This window comes from Uloborus diversus, chromosome 1, assembly GCF_026930045.1.
Source record: "Uloborus diversus isolate 005 chromosome 1, Udiv.v.3.1, whole genome shotgun sequence".
In the NCBI taxonomy this organism is placed as follows: Eukaryota; Metazoa; Arthropoda; class Arachnida; order Araneae; family Uloboridae; genus Uloborus; species Uloborus diversus.
Window position 1 is genome coordinate 18,378,353 of NC_072731.1, and position 24,140 is coordinate 18,402,492.

The 24,140-nt window shown below is 36.8% G+C and overlaps 1 protein-coding gene across 1 annotated transcript in view; it reads left to right on the top strand.

Annotated features, from left to right (window-relative positions):
• Positions 1 to 18,047, top strand: part of LOC129234309 (uncharacterized) — a 162,059-nt gene extending 144,012 nt beyond the window's left edge. The window contains exons 10-16 of the mRNA XM_054868304.1: positions 1,081 to 1,247; positions 5,555 to 5,635; positions 6,135 to 6,471; positions 7,049 to 7,365; positions 8,060 to 9,018; positions 9,545 to 9,736; positions 17,997 to 18,047. Of these exons, the coding sequence (XP_054724279.1) occupies positions 1,081 to 1,247; positions 5,555 to 5,635; positions 6,135 to 6,471; positions 7,049 to 7,365; positions 8,060 to 9,018; positions 9,545 to 9,736; positions 17,997 to 18,047 (2,104 nt within the window). The remainder of the gene's footprint in view (positions 1 to 1,080; positions 1,248 to 5,554; positions 5,636 to 6,134; positions 6,472 to 7,048; positions 7,366 to 8,059; positions 9,019 to 9,544; positions 9,737 to 17,996) is intronic.
• Positions 18,048 to 24,140: the final 6,093 nt, after the last annotated feature.

The following is a 24,140-nucleotide window of genomic DNA, read 5'->3' on the forward strand; positions in this document are numbered from 1 at the left end:
TTAAAAATGGGAAGGGGGGGGGGGTTGCAGAAACTGTGATTTATCTTCCCACGGCAGTATAGAGGGGGATTTCGATAGCTGAGAAATTCAGGAGTTACATTCACTGTGAAATAGTTGTCGCTGAAATTCATTGACCTCCCCAATTTCTCATCCATCGAAATAACCACAATTAATATAGCTATTTTGTTTTTTATTTAGCTCTATAAGTTGGTTTTTTAATTGAATTTTGGTTTTATGCATGAACTTTCTAATTTACTTTCGACTTTATAAGTTATTTTATATCAACTACATTTTGTTTTGTAATTTTTCTCCCACTCATATCTGTAATTTTTTTATTTATACGAAGCATATTAAACATGCAATACAGTTTTGCCGTATGCCCAAAGGTATTTCATTAGTACCCACTCTCTCTATTCATTCGGGAGAGACTCGAGTTTTGATAGCTCCGCCCCAACTCTCTAATGAAGTAAATATCTACCGAATTTACATCGGAACAACAAAATTCCCTAAAAGAGGGATTTTTTTCAGTGATTAGAAGTTCGGGAAAAATCCTTGCAGAGTAAAACAGTCGTGATCGTAAACACGAAAAGTCATTTTGATACATCTTTATTTCATGTTCCTTCTTTTTCAATCTTTTAAAATATTTTTTTAAAATCTAAAAGATTTTTTTTTTACGCTTAAAAAAAGTGATACAATAGAATATCGTTTATCTTAACCCCGTTTATCCGGATCAAATTTCTAGAATTAAAAAAAAAAAAGTTTGATATTCACCGGTCCCAGGTAGTCTGAAATGAGCAAGATTCTTCTGTAACTCATTTTCAATGAAAAAAAAAATCTTTTTGGGGAACATGAAAATGTTCCAATTCTTTCTTCGAATAGATTTGTTAAGAATTTTCCGTGTTTGGTCTTAATGTGTTGAAGAGAATACCGTCTCCAATATTCGTACAGGCGATTGACAGGGAAACAGTGGGCCTGCCTAGTGCACATGGGGCATGTTCCAGAAGACTGGTTATTGCATGTCAGCTGTCCAGATATCGACTGTCTTTCTTGTTCCGTTCTGAGTTTGGATCGTTTCCCCAGGTACAAGGAGGAAGTGCTAGGACGCTTGGTCAAGGAGTACTCTTTCAACGTCCAAGACCACATCCGGGACTGGCTGCAGGCTCGGCTGGAGAGTGACCCGGATGAGTCTCAGACACCCTCTGGAACTCAAACGTCCTCGATTTCCTTCGCTACTTCTCTGGCTAATGGTGAGGATTGCTTTGATTCATACGTCATTATTTTCCAAACTTTTCACGTGTACCCCAGTGTGCAAAATTAAGAGAAATTTCAGCATTAGTTAATCGTCTCCAGAACTACTGGACCAAATTTGATGAAATTCGGCATGTACATGTATTGATACAATACAAAACAAATGATCATCGGACATTTAAAATACATACGCATGATCATGAACAACACTCGTTGGAATCGAAAGGTATGAAACAGCGGATGCAAGTTTGTACAAAAAAAAAAAAAAAAAATGGGTAAGTAGGGGGTATGGTCCGTTCTAACAGACCTCGCAGCTTGATTTCGTACTCTAAGTAAGGCATTTTATGAGTTCCGAATGAAATTGATCTCACTCGCTCGACAACGCTGTTTTCAGGTCATGGATGGTCCTCTGAGAAGGTTGCGAGCTGCTGTTGTCCGCCCGAGAGCGTGCCAGACATGCTGCATGGGGTTGAGATCTGGAGATTTGCTTGGTTTGTACCTACCTACCCTTCCAGAAATTCGTCGATCAAAAGTGTGGCCTTTCGTTATCGTCCATCAGAATGAACTCAGAGCCGACAACACCCTTGAAGAGGAGAACATAGGGCTGTAAGACCTCATACCTATATCTCACAGCTGTCACAGAGCCTCTTTCAAATACATGGAAGGGTCTGCGACTATACAACAAAAGGCCTTCCCAGACAGCCAAACCTCCACCGCTATATTGGCCGACTCCGCTGATATTGGAGGGCAGGTAGCGTGTCCCTGTTTCTCTCCATATGTAGTTATGACGAGGATCGTTATTTAAGCTGAACCGGGACTCTTCAGTGAAAAGAATGGTCCCCCATCAGTCGCTTTATACTCCATGCTAAATGAGCTCTTCTGTACTTAGCAGTGAGTGGGAAGCAAACAGCAAGTCTTTTACAAACAACCCTCGCTCTTGAAGTTTTCTGGAAACAGTCGACCTTGAAACTCGGGATTGATCTCATACAAGTCACCACGAGAGAGCTGAGAAGCTGTTATGCCTCGCTAATTTGGACAATGGGCGATCTTCTTTTTCGGTCGTGCTTCTTGAGCAACCTTGCCCAGACCTTCTCTCAACGGATCCTGTATCCTAGAACTGTCTCATAAGTTGCTCACGACGCTGAATTTTAAATTGAAATCTTTACAAATCTGGACTTGAGACTGGTCTTCTTCTAGCCTTCTCACAATTTGCCACCTCATTTCCTCATCTAAGCAATGGTGGATACTTAATTTTACTGTTAGAATAACTAGAGAAGTAGAGAACAAGATGCATGTTTTCTCGCGTGCGCTTGTGAGTTATATTCCTCCAAATAAATTCAACGAGAACTGATTGTGGAAGTAAACAAAGCAACGTAACACTTGGCGATACAGTTGTCTGATTGGCGATGGAGTGACGAAAGCACGGCCAATCAGATAAGCGAAATGTTCCTGAGATCGCCAATCCAACTAGTAATACCTGAAAATGGCGAATGTTGGCCCCAAATAGCAATTCCTTTTGTTTACTTCCGCTATCAATTCTCCCTGAATTCAGTATAGTGTCTCCGCCCACACACACGTTTGCGCTTACGTATTCGACGTACAGGATTTGCACCTTTGTCACGAAGCAGTAGTTTTACATTTCTTTATGTGATGTGGTGGACACAACAATATAAACTTTAATTTTCACTTCCACCAGAAATACTAACTTTCACTTCCACTCAGCATTGCGGCAGAAAAACAGCCGCCATTGATGTGTCAACGGCAGTTCCTTTCCGCGCGTTAACTTGTGTCGTGTCCCTGCGCTCGTGCAGAGCGGCTGGGTGAATAGTTATGTTCGCGTTTACTATTTTAATTGTTTTTTAACGTTTTAGTATTTACCAATTATTAATAAATGTTTTAAAATTTAACCAAGAATGTTCATCGTCTTTTGTGATAGTGTTCCCCGCCGGAAAGTGCTTTACACGCAACCATCGAATTGATAAGTAAAGTCGCACCCAAAGAAGCGACTGAAGTGGCGACCGGTGGGACACAACCAAAGTGAAATTCGACAAAATATGCAAATTGGCTTAAGTTTGAACACTGATGTATTTTAGCGAAAGAATTCATTTGATGAACTTGCCTAAAAATGTAAAGGTTATTATTCTATTTAAAAAGATTTTTGCGCAAAAATTAATGCTCTGGATGAAAACGTGTGCTATGGCTGCACTGCAGTTGATTTTACAGAGATTAAATAATTCATTTAGCGAAAAATCATAATAAACTTCATCACCTACTAAAATAGAGTTTTCTTTTCTTATGGGGCTGATGTTTGGTTCTTGCTCAAGGACTGCAAGTTTTGGACTTTGATTTGTGTATTGCTATATATCCAACTCAACTGGTATTAAAAATTTCTTTGTTGTTTCATTAACGTTGGTCATTGTATCATGTGATTTCAGTCATTAGAGCAAGGTGTGAACGCAGGTTAGAAAGCATGAATAATATCAGATTTTTCACTGCCTTTGTCTTCGTAGAAAAATATTGTGCGCTTGGTTTCTGAGAGCATTCCTTAAGTTTACACAAGCGTTCCAACACAGCGGCTTTTACAATCTGTGATACACTTTTTCAATTTTTCTAAAGCTCAATTTTCTGCGTTTCAAATTTTAGTGCTGGTTTTCGAAAATTTTTGTAATTGTTACGTTTTTTCTCAATTGCTGAACGTATGAAAACTGAAACCTTCAGTGAGAATACCAATTCATTCTATGCAAATTCTACTGTTATTATGAACTCAATCTCTTACCCAATTGCAATCCTCTTCCTAAAATATAGCATAGATTTAAGATCATTATAAAGTCAAAAATAACCGAAGATGCATGTGAATTGTCACAATGTTATATCAGAGTGATTCCACGTCAACTAACCTAAATTTTTAAAATTGTCCCTGCTCGATCATCCTCGAATGGGATAAAATTTTATAGAGGTGTAGAGGTTTTTGAAACTTTCTCTCTAACCTATGCAAATTTTCAGCTTCCGAGATCCGAATCCTGAGGATCTAGGATCTTCAAAATGGCGGATCAGCTTTGAGAGAAGAACTGCCATGTTGTGGTTTATTAACATGGTAAAATTTATTAGACTTGAAGCATGAAATTTTGGGAGCTTAAAGTACATTTGGTTGTTGATTCGTTCTAGTATTTATGTGAATTTGGGCTCATAAGATTTTGAGTAGCACGCATATAAACTCGTGAAAAAACGCTCTTTTATACTGAAATCATCATTTTTGAGACCGTTTAATTAAGTAAGATGATTAGAACTCATGGTTTTCTGACATGAGTCTAAAACTACGCCACGTAGAGCATAATTACAGCTCTTGCTCAAAGTTATTAACACTGGCGTTATAGAGCAATTGACCTAAAACTTGGATTCTACTTGTTTCAAATTATCAATTTTCAGACCGAGTAATTAAAAAAGTTGCTTAGTTGCCATGGGTTTCTGACTTGGACCTTAAACTACACCATTCGGACTATAACTACAGCTGTGTCCTAAAGTTGTTGATCCGTCACGATCAAGGTTATTGACCTTTAAACTTGGCCATTTTAAAAAAAATCATCGACTTTGAGACCGTTTAACTACTAAAGCCAAGAGAAACGAAAGCTATTTTATATTTTTCTTAATACTATACTGTGGTGAGTAGTTTATCATTTACTTATTTCCGAGAGTTACTGGCGGCTTTAGCAGATATCCGGGCCCAAACAAGGCCAAAAAAAAGATTAAAAAATTGCATTTTCAATTGACCTTTGCCCTCAAAGCCATGAGTGAGTCACCAAAATAATTATACTAGAATGTACCTAGTATCAAGTAGTATCCATATTTAAAAGAATGCGCTCGGTTCACTCATTGCTTTTGAAGCAAAGCAGTCATATATTTAGCTCTTTTTTTCTCACGACCCTAAACTTTGACCTCCACTCGAGGGCCAACAACTCAAATTAGAGAGGAAAGAACCTTCACTTTTTCTTATCATAACACTCGTAAAATATCCTGAAAGTTTGAGGAAAATTGAAGGTGTCAACTATTAGGCCCCCCATTTACTTTGTCTAGCTTTAAAAAATGACTTAACTGTTTCGGTACAGATGTTAATTCTTTTCCTGTTTCAGTCCGTCTTTGTCGGTCGCTGTATTATACCAGAATGAAATTTTTTATGTGAAAATTATACTGCCCTCTTTGAAGAGAAAAGGCTAAAAGGAACATTTGATGGACTCATTAGAATATCTATATACTATATGTTTCAGAGAGCAAAAAAATATATATTATTTTGCTTTTTTTTCCATTTTAGATGATGAGCTTGACCGATTATGGAATGAATTTGTTGCCTGGGTGGAGAATCGTTCTTTGATTGCCCACCAGAATACAGAAAGTAAATAGTTTTTTGTTATACTTCTGTTTTCATTGTTTCAATGATAAAGAGCACATCCTAGTGATTGAGAGACTGGCGAAATGAACTCAGGAACTTTTTATAATAATTAAGGCAAAAAAATATTCGAATAGGTGTTCAACATAGTAAAATCTTTCAAGATCTGAGGGAAGTTTTCTAAAGATCTAAATAAAGGTCCTAAGAACTGAGATCAATATTGAAACAACCAAGAAAATATGATAAGATTCGAGCTTAAGCTCTAATGAGTTGGAAAAACGTTAAACACCTTCTCTTAACCCGAAGAGGTTTCGTAAGCAAATATGTGTACGGAAGATTTGCCAATGTTTGTTCTAAAATACTGTTTCTGCATTGTAAGGCAAAAACTTTTTTTTTTTTTTCAACTCTGTACCTACTACTTTCTAAACAGTGACAATATATATGGCTCTCATGACTCAAATATTCCAATTAACAGTGATTGAACTGAACTTTCGTTTTGTTACAGCATCGGCCCCGCCGGACCTCTCTCTCGCTGAACAAGTTCTACGTCTAGCAAACTATGCGACCGAAGCTGCGGCCTCTGGCCCTAGCGCAGCCACCCCCACCCAGCCCAGCGACGCTCAAAGTGGAGAGCAGCTGCCAGCAGTCGCCGCCATGGTCGCCAGCGCCACCGAGAACTATGGCGTCGACATGAGGACGATTCGGAACGGCGGCATGAACAGCAGCACTGCCTTGGGAGCGACTACGCAAACTATCCTCCAGAAGGCGCTTTCGTCGTCTAGAGACAACGTGTACATCCCCGCGTTGAGGGATCCCATCATTCTCACCCCTTCGACATCTAGGTTAGCACTTGGCATTTTCTTATTTCCTGATACTCGTGCACCCCGCCCCTTGCACACTTACTGAAAAAACCGGAACGTTTTGCAACACTCTTTTACGAAATAAAATTTTTAAAAAGAAGAACGAAATGTATTGAGGAAACTTTGCGTTGTTAAATGTGCAATATTCATTATGCAAAAACATTCCTTTTTTGCGATCGCTTTTCAAAAGGGATCGTTTTTGCAAATATTATTTTTGTTATTTCCTGCTTTTATTCTGAGCCAATTTCAATGAAGTTGGTTCTTTATTTTCTTGTACCTTTATGCATTCATTTTTTAAAACAAGTGCTCATTTCTACGCAAAGAACTACGCAGAAAATTTGCGATTCTGCCGTTTTCCACTCCTTTCATGCATTCTTTTTCTGTAATTGTGCAGCCTTTAACTAATGGACAGACAATAGAAAATAACGTCAGATTGTGTTAGTGTTTATTTCTTCAGTATTATTTAAAAGGATTGCAATTAATCTGGAAAATGTCTTGGCATTCTTCACCAGGGTACTGACATGAAAAGCACTTGTAATATCCATGGTATCTCCTCTAGGTCCTCACCTTCAACTGAAGCGTCAACCAGCACCGCGATCAGCGCACACCACCCCAGGCAGTCCTTCCGGACTTTCCAGAGGAATGGTGGTACATCTGCCTTCAGGTCCATGTCACCTCCCCTTCCGGACTTGCGGCCCTCGAGGAAAGAAGATCGTTTGCAGCCCATCCAGAAATCAAAACCTCCCACCGATCCTCCCAGCCGTTCGCCTCCCGCTTTGCAGCCAGAGCTCAGGCTACCTGTTCCGAAAATCTTTAGTCCCCAGCCTAAGCCCCCCGAAAAGCAATACCCTCTAGATCTGATTGTCACTACATCAGGTAAACTCACTCCTTTAAAATAAAATAAAAAATTTTGTTGCTTATACTTGGTTTTTAAGGCATGCTTTTATGAGACGGTAAGCCTCTTTTAGTGTCCCCCTTGCTGTTAGTGGTAGAAATCATTAAGCTGTAGAGGCTGCTTGAGAAAGTTAATAAGATCGGTCAGAAGGTCATCGATATTTCCTAAATATAAAATAATAATCGAACTTATCTTAATTGAAATTGAGGCAATGAGAAGCAAAGGGAAATAAGTGGACATTTTCAAGTTTTGAGTAAAACGCGTTTAAAGATAAGGTCTTAGGTAGGCTTTTATTGAAATTTTTTTTTCTAAATCATGCTGTATTGCCTCATCTGCCAGAGCTACTAGTACTATCTCTTGTCCTAAGACAGGGGGGGGGGGGTTCACCTACCATTTGTACTGGTTATCTCCAAATTTTTAATTTTGTCACTTACATCCCTTTGTTTCTAACTGCCTCAATTTTTCAGAAAACAAAACACTTAACGTTATAGTGAAATCGTCCATAGTCACTAACATAGTTAATTGTTATTTTTGATTTTTTACCCAATAGGTATATGTTTTGAATTTATTAGGTTTATAAAACGTATTTCTTATGTAGTATAACAGATTGGACTTCCATATTTCAACAATATTTAAGAGAATATGCAAATTTAAATTAATAATTCTATTTTCTAGCTACCGTAAGTGCAGAGGCGGCACCCACCCGATGCGAGGCTACGATCAAGAAAAAAGAAAATGCTCCCCAAGTTTCTGCTTCAAATTCACAATCCTCCTCTCGCCGAACCTCGGAAAAGCCACCCGCTGAAGCGGAGAACTTAAAACCAGAGACTTCTTCAAAGTCCGAAAACTCTAACAGAAAACTAGACACTCAATACACGAAGTCTGAAAGTCATCGTGAAGCAACTGTCATCAAAACGGAGACTACTTACAGAAAGACGGATGCATCAGCCTCGGTGTCTGACTTGCCTCCGAGAGACCCTGCTTCAGTGCCTGGCTCATCGAAAAGAGACTTAGCTTCAGGTTCTGGCTTACCGCCAAAAAAACCGTCGGGTGGCGATTTCACATTTGAAAATCGATTCACAGGCCAATCAGAAATGATCATCAGGAAATCCGACCTGTCCTTCAGCAAGTTGGCAAACATCAGTTCACCGGCATCCAGCAAGCCCGAAGGCAGCTATGTCAAGTCGGAGAGCCCCTTCAGCCTCTCTGAGAGCCCTTTCACCAAACCGGGACCTTCACCGAAGCCGGTGGAGGCTGCCACGGCCTCATCTTTCAAGGAGGGTTCCAAGAACAGGCGCGTGACATCTAGTCCCAAGCGACGCCCAGGCTACTCCTATTCCCCCTGGAACAACGGCAGAAACCCGGAAGCGTCTGCCACACTCGATCTTCGAACTGAAAACGCGCGTTCAAAGGACAGCCTGCTTCTGCCCAAGAAGGAACCTTCCACCAACGGTCACTCCTCTAGTCGTCAGAAATTCATGACTGTTCCTCCACCCACCATGTTGCAGCAATCACAGACACCCAGTTCGCCTAGCAGTAGCAGTCATCAGTCGCGATCTCACAGCAGCGGTCATCATCATGAGGCATCACATAAGAGTAGCATTGAAAGAATCTACACCCGCAGCACCGAAGAAGTAAGTTTTTTGGCGGTTGTTACCTATTTTTCTTTTGGATACATTCCTACCTGTTGTAGTTCAAGTCTTTAGAAGTTATGAAAAATTAATAATTTATCGAAAATAATAAGAACTACTAAAAAAATGTTATCCTGAGCAAAGATTTTTCTTTCGAAAGGAAATGGAAAAAAAAATCATTAACAATAAAAAGTTTCGTTGATAATAAATAAAATTATCGTGAACCAGCTTCGACGTTACTTTGAGCTTCAACACTCATCACTTGATATGCAAAATTAAGAGTTATTTCATGAAATTAAAGGTAGCGTTGCTAGTTTCGCACCGACGGCCGACAGGATGGACTGTGATATTCCATTATTAAAACTTCCCTTTTAACCGGAGGACAGTTTGTTGATTCGGCAGCGGACTACTGCGCAAAACGGAACAGGAAGGCTGTCGGTGTGAAGCCAACGACTCGGTATTTCGTGGACGTCGCGAGCGTCGTGGAGCAATTCTTTGCGCCGTTACTGATTTTTCCTGTCTCCTCTAGGAACTGCGATCCATGTCGTACTCGTCGATTGTGGAGACGAACGGGCTGGCATACCCCCTGGTCAAGATGGCCATGTCCATGCCGGAGACTGCCGGACCATCCGGGGTCAAGTGCTTGGGCTGCGGCGTCTCCGATGCCAAGTTCCTCTGCTCTGGATGCCGAAAACACTGGTATTGCAGTCCTCACTGCCAGGTCAGGTGATGGTGTTGCTCCCGGAGTGGGCGGAGCTTCCGAGCAGAGTTTCTCTCTCGAGCGTTCTCGCTTAAAAAATGCATTGTTATCGGCAATATCAGTGGCGTAGCCAGAAAGAAATTTCTGAAGCGAGATTGGTTAAATTTCGAGGGAAGAAGGGGTAGTCTTTGTCGTTTTCCAGGAAAATTTCTGCGCTTCGGGGAGGGGGGGGGGATCTATCCCAAAATTCCTCTCTTGGATACGCCACTGTGCATTATTGCGGCGCGAACGCAGCATTAGCTAGTAGATTTGGACACATTGAAACACTGCAACTATGTAATAATGTTTAACAGTAGCGTTTAAAACTATTTACAATTACAGATATTTACGCCAAAACAGTTACGAAATACGACCGTAACATCGAGTTAAATGAACGCCATAACAGACAGTCTAAATGCTTCACGTTCATGCTTAAAGTGAAAGGAAAGCATTCTCATCTAATTTAATAACATTTTTGCCCATCTCTTCTAAACGTTTGTAACGGGCTTGGAGGTACAGATTTAATAACTTGTTCCATCTGTTTAGCGGATTAATTACTTTGTTTATTGTGTTTTTAATGACTTATTTTTTTGTTTGGTACTCTATTTTACATTTTCAAGAGTTTTTTGTTCTTGCTTAGTGCCTTGTTTTATTAAAATGTCCATTTTAGAAAACGAATGATGTGTAGTATCGCTCAATAAGTGGTTTCCATGTGACTTTGAGTGTGTTCTTGTCGTATGGTTTTATGACATGTAAAAGATACCTTTTGCCATGGACACTCTTGGTAAAATTAAACTCTTTGTGCAGTATAAATTCCTAGCGTATCTAAGAGAGCCTGAGTGTCTCCATCTGGTGGGGAAACTGGGCGCCAAAACTCTGTTAATGGCCAATAAAGTTGTCACACTAAAGAACGGATGCTAGTTCTTTGAAATTGCAGTAGGTCTACAAATAGTGAGAAACATAAACGCAGCCGTACTGTTTTTAAAATATGTGTCTTTGAACACACCTGGAGACAAAGAATAGGGCTGTCGTTGTCATACAGTTATCAACCAGTCAGTCTTTAGTTCTCAATAGTGAGAAATTCGGTGTAGGGACGATGTACCTCTGTTCTACAATCTAGCAATTTCCTGTACTCTAAAACGTTGTTTAATATAACTTGCCATGGAACATATAATTCCACGTTTCAGTGCTTCCTTAAAATGTGTATATTGCTCAAAATCTGAAAATTCCCGCGCATTTAACTCTTTCTTCTATTCTACATCTTACGTGAAACTCTGCTCCGGAACTCGGTTGTTATTTCTATATCTGTAGTTGGGCGAAACTATGACAATTGATGCCAAAGCAAGAAAACAAAAATAATTTGAATAAAATTTTATGAATTCAGAAGTTAATCAAAAATACAAAGGAAACTTTTAGCGATGGGATTTTGATGCACGCTTTTTATAATGTCACTAGCGCCTAATTAATTTATTGCATTCTCTGAGTTGAAAAAGAGTGGAAACAAACAGAGTTTCTATGGAACCTACGAAAGTAAAATTAAATGTTTTCATTTCGTCCGGAAATGTGAAATCAAAATAGTAAGCTCAAAATTATGTTGTAAAAAATGTATCAATTAATTTTTGTAGTGATAATATCTATCGAATATATTTTAGATTTAAAACATGATTGCCGTGAACGGACATTGTCATTTGTACAAAACTGCGTCTAAATAGCTAAGAGGTAAACTTGCACATCTGTCAGGGAAACTGCCATCCCTGAAAGGTAATAGAAGCCTCCATGTCCGCCGGTAAACCGGATATCATCCTTTCCATATAATCAGTGGTCTGACTGTAGTTGATTGAAAAGTGAGAGTATTTATAAAGTCTGCACTGATTTCGAAACGCTTTATACTGAGTAATAAAGAAATCAAATACTATTGAGAGAGAGGGGAGAGGGAGATACAAAAATGTCATTGTGTTTTGCCACACATTAGTTGTTACAGTTGTTCTGAGATTCCAACACGCGTCTTTCTCCATTTTGTATTCGCAGAGGAATTTCATAAATTGTTTTCATTAATCAATTATTGTTTATGTAGACAATTGTCTACTACGTTCGTGAAATACACCGCCAGCTCAGTCATTTCCAGCCGAGGACTGCAGTTTCGTGCTTATTAGCACTCATCAGGCCGGCATAGGAGTGACTGAGGTGGAGGTGGAAAACCTCTGTCTCAAGGAAGTCAAGAGTGCCAAACAAACTGGTTGCTAATACAGAATTAGCACTGACCAGACGAGTGACCGAAGCAATGGTTCGGTTCAAAATGACTGAGCTGGCGGTGTATTTCATGTAGATTTAATAATAGTTTTTGAGAAATGAGGGGGTCAAAAATGTGCTTGAAATGGTTCGTGTCAGATACACACTGGCAGATGCGTCGCCTGATTTCCGAACTTGGTTGACACACTGCCGTGTGTCTAGATAACTGGAAATTCGGCTGGAAATGACTGAGCTGGCGGTGTATTTCACGTATTTCTGCCTTAGCCCTGGCTATAGGGCGGTAACTTACTGAATATGTCTACTACGTTGTTCATAAAGAACAACGTATGTATTTCCATCATTAACTTAAAACAGCTGCAGCTGTTTTGATTTCATATAGCAATCTAGATTTGCATGCGTAATAGAATACGTAATAACCTGGAATACTAAGAGGAGAAAGAACATCCCATTCTCTTCTGCCTTGAAGCTATTGGTCTGAATTTCCAGCGACAATGTGGCAAAACGTTTCGCATAATGAAACATCTTGTTCGGTGGGAAAAGACTTAGATCATAAACACATAGATACGGCAAGTGGGTGTGGTTGTTGACGCAGGAATCTCCACCCAGGAAAGTGAGGGGAATCCTCGTGACTGCATCCTTCCGCGGAAGACGTTTTGCCAGAGCTGTACTAAACTTCATAGGGATTTGAATAGTCGTCAATTGTAATTTTTTACCTTCCGGCTGAAAAGTTATGGCTTTTTTTTTTCCGTCACCCTCAAGCGCATAGTTTACTGATTCATTAATCAGTTTTTTTTTTTTTTTTTTTTTCAATTTCTACAGTAAGTTGCGCTCTCGTAGAATAGCGACTGAGGTAGAAAACGATGAAACCCAAAAGTTCTCAGTCACGTGGTACACGGCGGCGAAATTATTTGATCTTTCCCCCGGATCTTAAAACTTGTCGCTTTTTTTTTTATTAAGCACTTTTATTGTACTTGGCCTGATTGTCACGAGAAATCTGAGGCCTGGTTTTGCTTATATCTCTGCAACTAGACCACTTAGAGACTTCGGGATTTCACTAAATGATTTGCTTAATCTTAAGGTACAACTTAGCGCTGAAAAATTAAAATTCTAAAATAAAATTATTATTTCAGTTACAATTGAAAACAAATTTCATGTCATTTATTTCCCCATGAAATGTTTAAATATAAAACCCATTGTTACAAATTTTGTTGCCTTGCAACAGTAATGTTAAAAACAATCATAATGGAAATTTGAATCAAGGCTTCTCTGAAGCATGCATGAAATTAGCAAGCATAAATCCTGGAGAGGAACAAGGATTAAATTTTAGTGCCAACTGCTTAAAGTTTTAGACACGTATCTAGTTTTTTTCCCTTTTAGTACAGAGCATTTATATGAAGAAATTAGGTGAAGTTTTGTGAGGGTAAAATTGTTCTATTTCCACAGCCTGATTACTGAATAAGAGAACTAGGCCATAGCCTAAGGCCCCCGCTCTTTAGAGGCCCCCAAATGGCCAAAATTGTTTTCATGCAATGGCTAAAATTGTTAGGTTTAACTACTTAGGGGCCCCTAAAAAAGCGTTTGGCCTAGGGCCCCCTGATACATTAATCGGGACCAGTCTATTTCTGAAATACATTTACACTAAAAAGAATAAAATAACAGATTTTTTTTAAAAATACCAAGCACTTTTCATAATGCACTCAAAAGGACAAAATAACCTTTCTGGGTCAGAAAGGACAATTTAAGAATTCCTGTAGTTTTCGAAAATTCCAAGAAAATGACATCACAAACGAAGAAAAGTGCGGTTCTAGTCATTTCAAACCAAACTTTCCCAATAAGAAAATTATGCATGTTTCAACACTCAAAGTTATGATTGAAAGCTAGATAATGATAATATAAATTCTCTTCATGACTTGAGCCGCATTTTTCTTCGTTTGTGGTGTCATTTTCTTGGAATTTTCGAAAACTACAGGAGTTTTTAAATTGTACTCTCTGGCCCAGAAAAGTGTTTTTTGTCCTTTTGAGTGCGTTATGAAAAGTGCTTGGTATTTAAAAAAATATTCTGTTATTACTCCTGCTTCAACGCGTACAATAGCGGCTCAATAGAATAGCCTGTCTATCTCTCAATGGTCTAAGGGAAAAGACCGCTTCTTTTGACACACATTTCCTAACTGAGCAAACCGAGGACTCATAAAATGCATGGCAAAACACTTAACAGAATAAAATCTGAGTTTAAACGCGAAAAGAGCAATCATTTTGCCATGCTCACTTGGGCAAAAAACGAACCGCCGGGTTCGCTTTCCTCTTATAGTATTAGAGTTCAAAGAACCTGGTATGATTAACATTTTAGTGCAAATGTGTATTAGGCTATCTTACGCTTTAGTTAGTTGTTACAAGTCAATTGATACTTGATGATACTGAGACGGTGAAGAACAGCTGCTTTCAGTGGCATCATGGTAACTGACTATATTAGCGATGTATATATAGCGCTTTTTTAACTGACTATACTATCGCTGTAGATCGCCTGCTACGTGAATATCCATTTGTATCTGACCCAGATGGGTGGTAGGAGTTACGTTTTCTACACTTTTTACTTCCTTTTACAAACGAGCTGATGTGTGCATCACATGACTTCCTTTTACTCCAATTTAATGTCATTTCCCCATTATTGGCAATTTTAATGTGATTCAATTGTTTACTCTCTAAATATCACCAACAATGGCCAAACCAAAACCAAATTTAAAAAAAAAAATTTAAAAAAAAAATCTCAATTTGTCGCCAAGTTGGCGACCAAAAGACTGGTGATATATCGGCAAGTGTCCGAAAAATTATAACACAACTTGAGTTTACATCAAAATTAACAATGATTCCCCCCCCCCCCCAAAGACCCCCTTAGGAACATGCGAATGCAACCAAAAATTGAAGGTGCACAACTGGACCTCACTAGGAGTCCACGTACCAAATTTCAACTTTCTAGGACATCCCGTTTTTGAGTTATGCGAGATACATACATACATACGTACTTACGGACGTCACGAGAAAATTCGTCGCAATTAACTTGGGGGTCGTCAAAATGGATATTTCTGGTGTCTGTACGTTCTGAGACATATATCCATGTGTGGTCGGGTCGAAAAAAAACTCATCATTCATTCGGGGGTGAGAAAAATGGAAATTAAGGCCGATTTTTGAGTGGAAATTTTTTCGCGAATACAATACTTCCTTTTTTTTTTCCGACCCGACAGAAAAGTTAAAATTTAGTACGTAGACTCCTAGTGGGACCTAGTTGTGCACCTTCCCTTTTGGTTGCATTCGGATGTTCCTAAGAGGATTTTTGCCCTTTTTTGGGGGGGAAATCATTGTTAATTTCGATGTAAACTCAAGTGGTGTTATAATTTGTCGGACACTTGGCGATATATCGCCAATCTTATGGTCGCCAAGTTTTGTCGCCAACTTGGCAAAAGATTTGGCGATTTTTTTTTTCTAATTTGGTTTCAATTTGGCCATTGTTGGTGATATTTATAGAGTAAACAATTGAATCACATTAAAATTGACAATAATGGGGAAATGACATTAAATTGGAGTAAAAGGAAGTCATGTGATGCACACATCAGCTCGTTTCATTCCCTGTCATCCCTTCAAAGGCTCTGCAGCAGTGTCGAGAAGTAAGAACTGCTCCTGCAATTATTTTCCTAAAATAGCTAGTTTTTCACAAAATGGAACTGTAACCCTAGCCTTTTATATTTGGATACTTTCCTGCAAAAGTTCAAAAAAAAAAAAAAAAAAAAGCCATGTAAGTGTGTCTAGTCTCTCTCTCTCTCTCTCTCTCTCTAGTTAAAATGAAAATCGACAAAGAAATCGTGTTTGTGGTTCCGTGATGTCCAGGAGACCCCGTAGCACCTACAGTCTTGAAATTACAGTGGTGGTAAAAAAAAAATTGCATCACTCGCGCCGCAAAAGAGAGGAATATCATCCCGACTGCATTCAACATACAATCAAGCATCCCGTATCCCAGATGATTTGGGGATGTATTTCTAAACAAGGAGTTAGTGGCCTTCACTTTGTGCAAGGAACAGTAAACGCTCAGGTGCATATTGGCATTTTGGAGGAGAAATTGCTTTCTACTATCCGGGATCATTTTACTTCAGTTCCAAACGTCGTTTTCCTGGATGATTCTGCTTTGTGCCATAGGACAAAACTGCTAAGTAACAATTTAAAAACCTTTATGCTACCCTTAGACTTAAATTGACATGGGGCTAAGTAATTTTTTTTGTCTCTAAACTCAGACGCAGGTTCAGAAATGGAAAAATGAGCATGGGGTTAGCAGTTTGCCTTGGCCCGGAAACAGCTCCGATCTACGTAAACAGTTAACGGATTCCTGCTGTTAAATATTTATTTGATAAGTTTTGCAGAATTTCACATACATTCATCGTCAATCAGTCGACCAAAACTTCTCACAATTTCCATTGTTGTGAAAATGCGAGGGTGATGCAATTTTTTTACCAGCACTGTCGATGCAAACTACGAATTCAGAGGGTTTGCACCTCGAAGGTTTTTTTTTTTTTTCTTCTTCTTCTTCTTTAACTTATGTGTATATCAGTTGTTTTATTTCCCAAAAAGAAAAGATCTAATCAAAGTAACTTGTAACCTAAGATATTCCTTAGATATAGAAAGAAAGATAGGAGCTACTGTTAAGAAATCAACGTATGCGAAAGTAGGCGCATAGTACATATCGCACCCCGGCGAAGAAAAGCAGCACTACCCCAAAAATATAAAATTGATTTTTCCGATTTAGTTTCAAATATTACAATATGTGCAAAAAAATAAAAACGATGTTTACTACTTTTTTTTTACCGTCAAAAATGATGCATACTTAAAGTTCGATTTTTTTTCCCTTCTTAATTATGAAATATTAATCATATCGTTTTATGCCATTACGCACTAGTTACACCCTTGTGAAAATTAATGGAATCAAGTGATTTTTTTTTACAAAATCACCTTTATTTATATCATTTAATTATAAAATCAAAACCACCACTTAGTATCCCCCCCCTCCCTCCCCTTTTTATCCAGCACCATTTTCACTCTACTGGGCGGAGAGTCAACTAAAGTTCTGCACTTTTATTTAAATTCTTGATCTCTAACCATGTTTTTAGCAAAGTTTAAATCTTTTTTTCTTTTGTTGTGCAATCAGATTTTCACTCAATGTCACAATGACCTGCCTCTTTCGTGGAGAAATGTCCAAGGCTAAGAAAAAAAAAATAAAAAAATGACCCGATTAAAAAAAAAACAGCAAAAATGTGTAGAAATTTATAACATTTAAATGAAACAAAATATTTATGAGAAAAAAATGTGAGGATATAGCGCTTAATCAACTGGTAGGCTAAACAGCTGTTATAAACAAAAATTGAACAACCTAAAAAATTCGAAAATTGAAAATTCTCATAAATTGATTCTATTAATTCTCATAAGGGTGTATACAAGCTAACTTAGCGAGTTTTGTGGAAAGAAAGGGCATTAAATTTCGATTTTAAGTAAATAGATTAGTTAAATTTTAAGTTGTGTAACTTTTCTTGTCGCGGTGCAATATGTTACCGCAAAAGACCACAATTGGAGAACATCGACATCCACCAGTGATTGACCGAAAATATTCGGTATTTCTTTATCTCTACTGTTTGACCACAGATTGTATGGAATTAGCAAACATCCAGTTAAGGCGACTCCATCTGAATGAGGGGAAAAATAAAAATTTTATGCGCGTATTCCGCTCATTTGAAATGAGGCTCTGCTTAATTTAGAGGCTAACATACATCTGCAAAATCTGACATCCCTGAAAATTAATAGATGCTTCCATTTCCGCGTGTGAACCGGATGTTTGCCTTTCCATGCAATCCGTGGTTAGACAGTATGTGGTATGTGAATGATGTCATTTACCAGAATTGACTCTCACAGTAACATATGTATTTCTGACTAACGTGTTATCTTCTTTCCTTTGCAGACAATGCGCTGGCCCGAGCATTCACGCGATTGTGGAAGATTCTTCGAGTAGATGCGGGTCAATTCAACAGATCAACTTGTAACCAACTATACCAGAACCTACAACTACAGAGAGACATTGGATAATTCGTGGCTAGAATTTTTTTCCCCCAATCAGAAAAAGTGTTTCTTCCCTGCAAAATGTTTCAAACAGTATCTCTGCAGAAATTATTTTTCACGCCAAACGTCAGACACTGTTCCAGATGAATATTTTCGTTCTTCAAAGCTCACGATCAACATTTTTTCACAGAAATTGATTTGTCATTACTACGCCTAGACCCATACGTATGTGTTACTAGTGACTTTTCGTCACTAAAATAGCTTCGTCTTCAGACTCTTTTCACCGATGGGAGATTATAAATAATTCGGAAATACAATTTCATTTGATATTTCTAAAATACATGCATACATGTGAACATTTTGCTTAAAAGATGGTACTCGTAATATTGGGTACTCGTGCTGCTGACGATCTACCCGTGTAATTAGTGAGTTAGCTCTTAGATGGCGCCACGATCGATATATTTCAACATACGTTTTATTGGCGCCATCTAGACCATTGACGACCTAACTGACCAGCTACAAGAAGATTCCCTACTATACTAATACTGCATATTGTATCTATAAAAGAAATCTCAAACTTTCACTTACAGTTAACCCTCATTAACTATTGTTTCTAAAAGCGGGTTTGGAAGAATAAGTTGTGAAATGAGTTGAGCCTGTAGCTCATGCGGACTTTAAAAGTTCTGTTTGCTGTCGGCAATTTTCCTGAAAAGTTCATTATTCACTTGCTAGATAGCGGCACTATAATACTATGAAGTCATGATTAACAGGTTAAAAAAAAATAGGCAGATAGTGTACTACTATGTGAACAACACTTGTCCTTATTCTGAATGTTTTTTTGCCTGCATTACCTTTTTTTTTTCCTAAGTTGAAACCTAATGCGGTTAATATTTATTTTATTCTAAACTTCTTTCTCCTTAATTTAGCTACAAAAAGCATTCAATTATTTAAATGTGTTTTGTAAATTTGAGTTGAACAAAGTATTTTAACAGAATCTTTCTGAAGAACACTCCTTTTTTTTCGTTTCCAAAAAAACCTTGATATTTTTGTTTAGGCTATCTAAAATTTAATAAAGGCGGCTTAATGTTCTTTACAATCTCAACTTTAAATATTTAAAATCTCCCCTCCCCCATTCGTTGGTGCATTGGATCTACCTGTATAGTTATTCAGTTAGTTCCTAGATGGCGTAACCGAAGTACTCGGAGTTGATTATTCGTGACTGTTCAGCAAAGAACAAATTTATTTACAACCCTGGAAGATTACTCAGCTATTACGAATGCCATTTTTTGAAAATATTTTTAGATAAGAAGTTAGTAAAAGTGTGGTTGTTTATTAATATGTACTAATCAAAGCATTGTCTATTCATATTAAGAAACGTTAAGGTTAATGAGGGGTCTCTGTTTAAAAGAAAATCTTGCTGCAGAAAAGTTTTGTTGCGTCTACGTTTTTATGTTCTTTAAAAGGTACCAGAAGAAGAACTGAATCTGGTTTCTCTGGAAACGTTGGTGAGTTTGGTGCAACAGTTAAACTCAATTAGTTTAATTGTTGGTGGCTTATTAATAAAAGAAGTCACGAAAGAGAACACATTGACTACATCGTTAGCCTTCGATAAAGCCCTGAAAGAGAAGCCATTCCTATTTTTGTGATTTTACATCATACTGTTCTTATGTGTTTTTTGTGATGCTTGTTCATAGATCTTATTTTAGAAGTGGTATGGGTTTTTCTTTTTTTTTCCTCCTAATAAACGAGTAATAATGTGTATAACCTTACATGAACGGACATTATTTCATTTGTTCTCACAGAAGGTAACACTGAGTAAATAATGTCTACCAGTAGTGTTTAATAAGGTAGCATTATTTTTCTTTACTTATTCATTATTCTGTTTTTGAAGTTTCATTTTATTGTAATTGTTACTATTATTCGAAGTTTGTATTTAAATTTAGCTAAAGCTAATATTAAGGTTCAATGCAGTTTGCGTATCTCCCATTTTGATTTTTTTTTTTTTTATTTAAATTTTAGCTACTGGTTTTACATTAACCGCGTCAACCAACACATTGTTTCCGTCTCTTTTGCTGTTTGCTTTATAGTCGTGACAGCTTTTCTGCTTAGTTTTGAATCATATAAATGGCAGCCACTGTGTCAGCACGATAAAGTGTCAACAAAATTATACAGAAGCAATGGCATGCTCAGAAAACCGACTACAAATATTTAGTTGTCGCAATTAGTATAAAATTGACATTAAGCTCACACTACCAAATACAGCGAACGTACAGTTGTATTTTCTTCAAACAATATTATAGCTTTTTTTTTTTTTTTTTTTTACACGAACAGTGGTTTCGTGTGGCTGAAGTGATATGACACGTTATCAGGTAGAAAAGGTTGTTTTTGTAATGCATTTTGAAATACATTTTCAAAAATCTGAGACCAATTTTAGAATTATGAGGTTGGTAGGCTATCTACCTGTGTAGTTATTCAGTTTGTTCTTAGATGGATCCACTAAAACGTGATTCTAATACTCATTTCAGTAGCGCCCTCCAGGAGCTAACTAACTACTCGAATATATTAACATTCACACAAAAACCAAATTTTAAATACCATAATTGTTTTTATTTTTATTATTAAATTCATGAAAGTAAATGCAATATACAATTTGAATTATTTTGTATTTTAAAACAAACTAGATTGTTAACACTTATTCATTCTGTGTCATGATTTAAGTGCTACAGTTGGTGGTGCGTTTTTAGTTTCGTTGCTGCAAAACCCTGCTATTGCCATAAAGAGCGTAAGTAAAACAAAAAAAGTTCGATACTTTTTTGTGTGTAATTTTAAAAGAATTTTTCAATTTTGTACGTTTGCCAGTTTTGTGTTCGAATTTTATTTTTTTGTTTCAGTTACTTTTGGACTTCAAAGTTTTTTTTTTTTTTTTCTTATCTCAGTGAATATGAGGTATGCTTTTCACTAAAAAAAAGAGAAAAAAAATGCGTTGATGTAGCAGTCGATATACCGCCATGGTTAATTCATTTTCATATACATGGCTTAGTTTTCACAGCTACAGTTCAGTGGTGCCATAAGGTACCTAAAATTTTTTCCATTTGTTAAAAAATTATTATCATTACGAATTTGAGGAAGAACGCTTTGCGTGATTCAAACATTGAATAATTTTATTGCTAACTTATACATATTGTCCAATGTTTCTCGTTACAGAATTTTTTAACGCAGAATAAAAAGATTTTAGAGAAATGTTACAGAAAATGTAATGGAATAGCTTTTATTATCTTGCCACGCTGTTGATGTGGAATGAATTGGAAATTCATCTTTTTAAAACTTGCATTGTGCCATTGTAATGTAATTTATCTCATTATCCAGAATATGTTATTGGTTTGATTTCATTGTTTTCTAGCAAACGAGTAATATTACTGTAATATGTGTTTACCGTAGCTGATATCATTTTCATACAAAAGTAATAAAAGAAAAGATGGAATAATTTTTTCTTGGATCTTCATATTGTGTAAAACATCATCACGGTTCTTTGATGTCTGTATTTTTAATTTGGAAAGTTGTGAATACTTTTCATTAAAGGAGTTTCTAATCACATTTTTTGAACGAAGTACTGTCAGATCCTTTTATTACGAGCCTTGCTATACAGTGAGAAAATGTAATGCGATATTTTTTCAGATTAAATGTAATGAACTAAACTTGCTTACTGTGAACAAAACCCCGATACAACGAGGTCCTTTTCACGACGTATACGACTTAAAAGCAAATTGGCTGTTGTAATCAACGCCAACACAGTTAATTTCTTGTATTACAATTTTTAAAAAATGCTCTAAAGTGAAGGTTATACATACTTTATTAAAATTCTGAGCTAAACCAAATTTATATCGCAAAAATATCAAATGAAATCGTTATAAACATGTGCACAACCAACCACAGGAATGCAAAAAATAATGCGAAATACGTTAAAGGCACATATAGGATGAGAAAACGTTGTATGCGCGCAATTGCGGTATTATGCTTCGTTATACATTTCATTTAAGTGTCCATGTTCACCTACTGATAAAACTAATGAAAATTTGAAGAAAACAGCAAATGCATTTCTCTGAATTTTTTGATCCTGTTGTGTAATAAAAACTCATACACAACTTTAAACCAAAACTTAACTACTTCCTTTACGTGTTGTGTAGAATTTCCATTATGTTTGGAACTGCGAATTCAGTTTAATTCATTCTATCAAGAAATGACCCTTGGAAAGCACATTTGGAGCGTCATCAATTAGTCTTGCGAATAAATTTTGATGACCTTTTTACATTTTATGATCAAACCGAAAAACCAAAAATGCTAAGTTATTAAGCCTTTTGTGGCTGACATATTGTTGCGCAAAATGGCGGAAATATTCAAGCCTCTTCATGAGGCAGGCATGTTTACTCAAAGCATTTCAGCCCACTCGATACTACAAATTATCCAAATTTGATAGCAAGCATTCTTGCAACTTAAACTTGTGGGCGTTTCAATGCCTGTTCCAAGAATGACGGGTCTCTCTTTAGAATAGTGCATTTGAAAGTGATAAATTTTAAAACAGAATTTTATATTACAGATGGCCATTATCGTGTGTTCAAAAACATGTTATTCAACTTCAGCAATATGAGCTTCTAAATTAAAATTGACCCCATTTAGTCTGAAGTCATAATAAAATTAGATAACATTCTTTTAAATATCTGAAATAAAATGTTACGTTCCATATTCGAAATAAACACTCGCGAAATGGTTAACCATTTTGATGTAGTCATGAAGGCAATCTATTTAAGTAGTTAGTTACTTACTTCCTAGATGGCTTCACTGAAACAAGACTCCGAATATAATACCTTCCTAGGAAACAACTACTTACATAAGTTGACCGTCAACGACACGCCTCTATTTATTTCGATATCAAGAATACTATGCATCATTCATTGCTTAGAAATACATCGATTGGCTTTTTTTATTCACACATTGCCCCCCCCCCCTTTTTTTTTCAGTTTTGTTTCGGATGGATGTGGGAATTTGTACTGTATTTGAAATTTCATGCAGTACCGAACTAGGATCTGAGATCGCGTTTTGTAGATTTTATACTGTAAATAATATTACTTAGTAAAAATATTCATAAGAGCACTATTTATTTTTTTCTCCTTGCACTTTATTTAACTTTGATTTGAAAAGTACATGCATGTACTGTTTTACCTTAGAACATAGATACTGATGCAATTTCAGCTTGCGCAAAAGCACATAAACAACAATTCTATTTTCATGAAAATTTTCGTTTTCTTTTAATTACTGTATGAATACTACCATTTCAAAAATTTGCTTCCCAAACATTTAAGAATAAACGCGTAGACATTTTGACAATTTACATAATACAACATATACATTTGTACACTCATAACGCTGGTTTTTTTTTTTTTTTTTTTGCGTCATTAAAAGACAAAGTTTTACTCCTGTAGTAGATGATTTAATATAGCTAGTTTAATTGATGAGTTAGAGAGAGAGAGAGATCTTAGATGATGCCACTGAAATCGAAATTTCAACATAAAATTTCAGGGGCGTTACCTAGGATGTTCGTAGATTACCTTATTTACTGAAAATTATTCCTAACAGCTCTTTTGAGGCGGGTTTTCTTTGTAACATCATTCATATGTAGAGCAATATTTTACACAAAATCTCGCATTTAATCGAGAATGTTAACGAGCATCATTAATAAAAATTGTATAATTCAGGAGGCATATAAATGTTTATTCATCTGTTAATAGTTTTTAAATAAAACTTACCCGGTTACTTATAATCGAAATACTTTTTCAGAGTAGTATTTACAATTCTTTATATGATCGATATTTTAATACTTTATCTGTTGCATTTTTTTGACTTTCAAGTTTCGAAGTCAACATAGTATTTTTAAGAAACTGCTATGTTACGATTTTAACACTAATTATTATTGGGCATTTAATTGTCGTAAGAAGTGATCAGAGGAAACTAAATCATTTTTACGCTTTTTTTTTTTTTTTTGAAAGTGCAT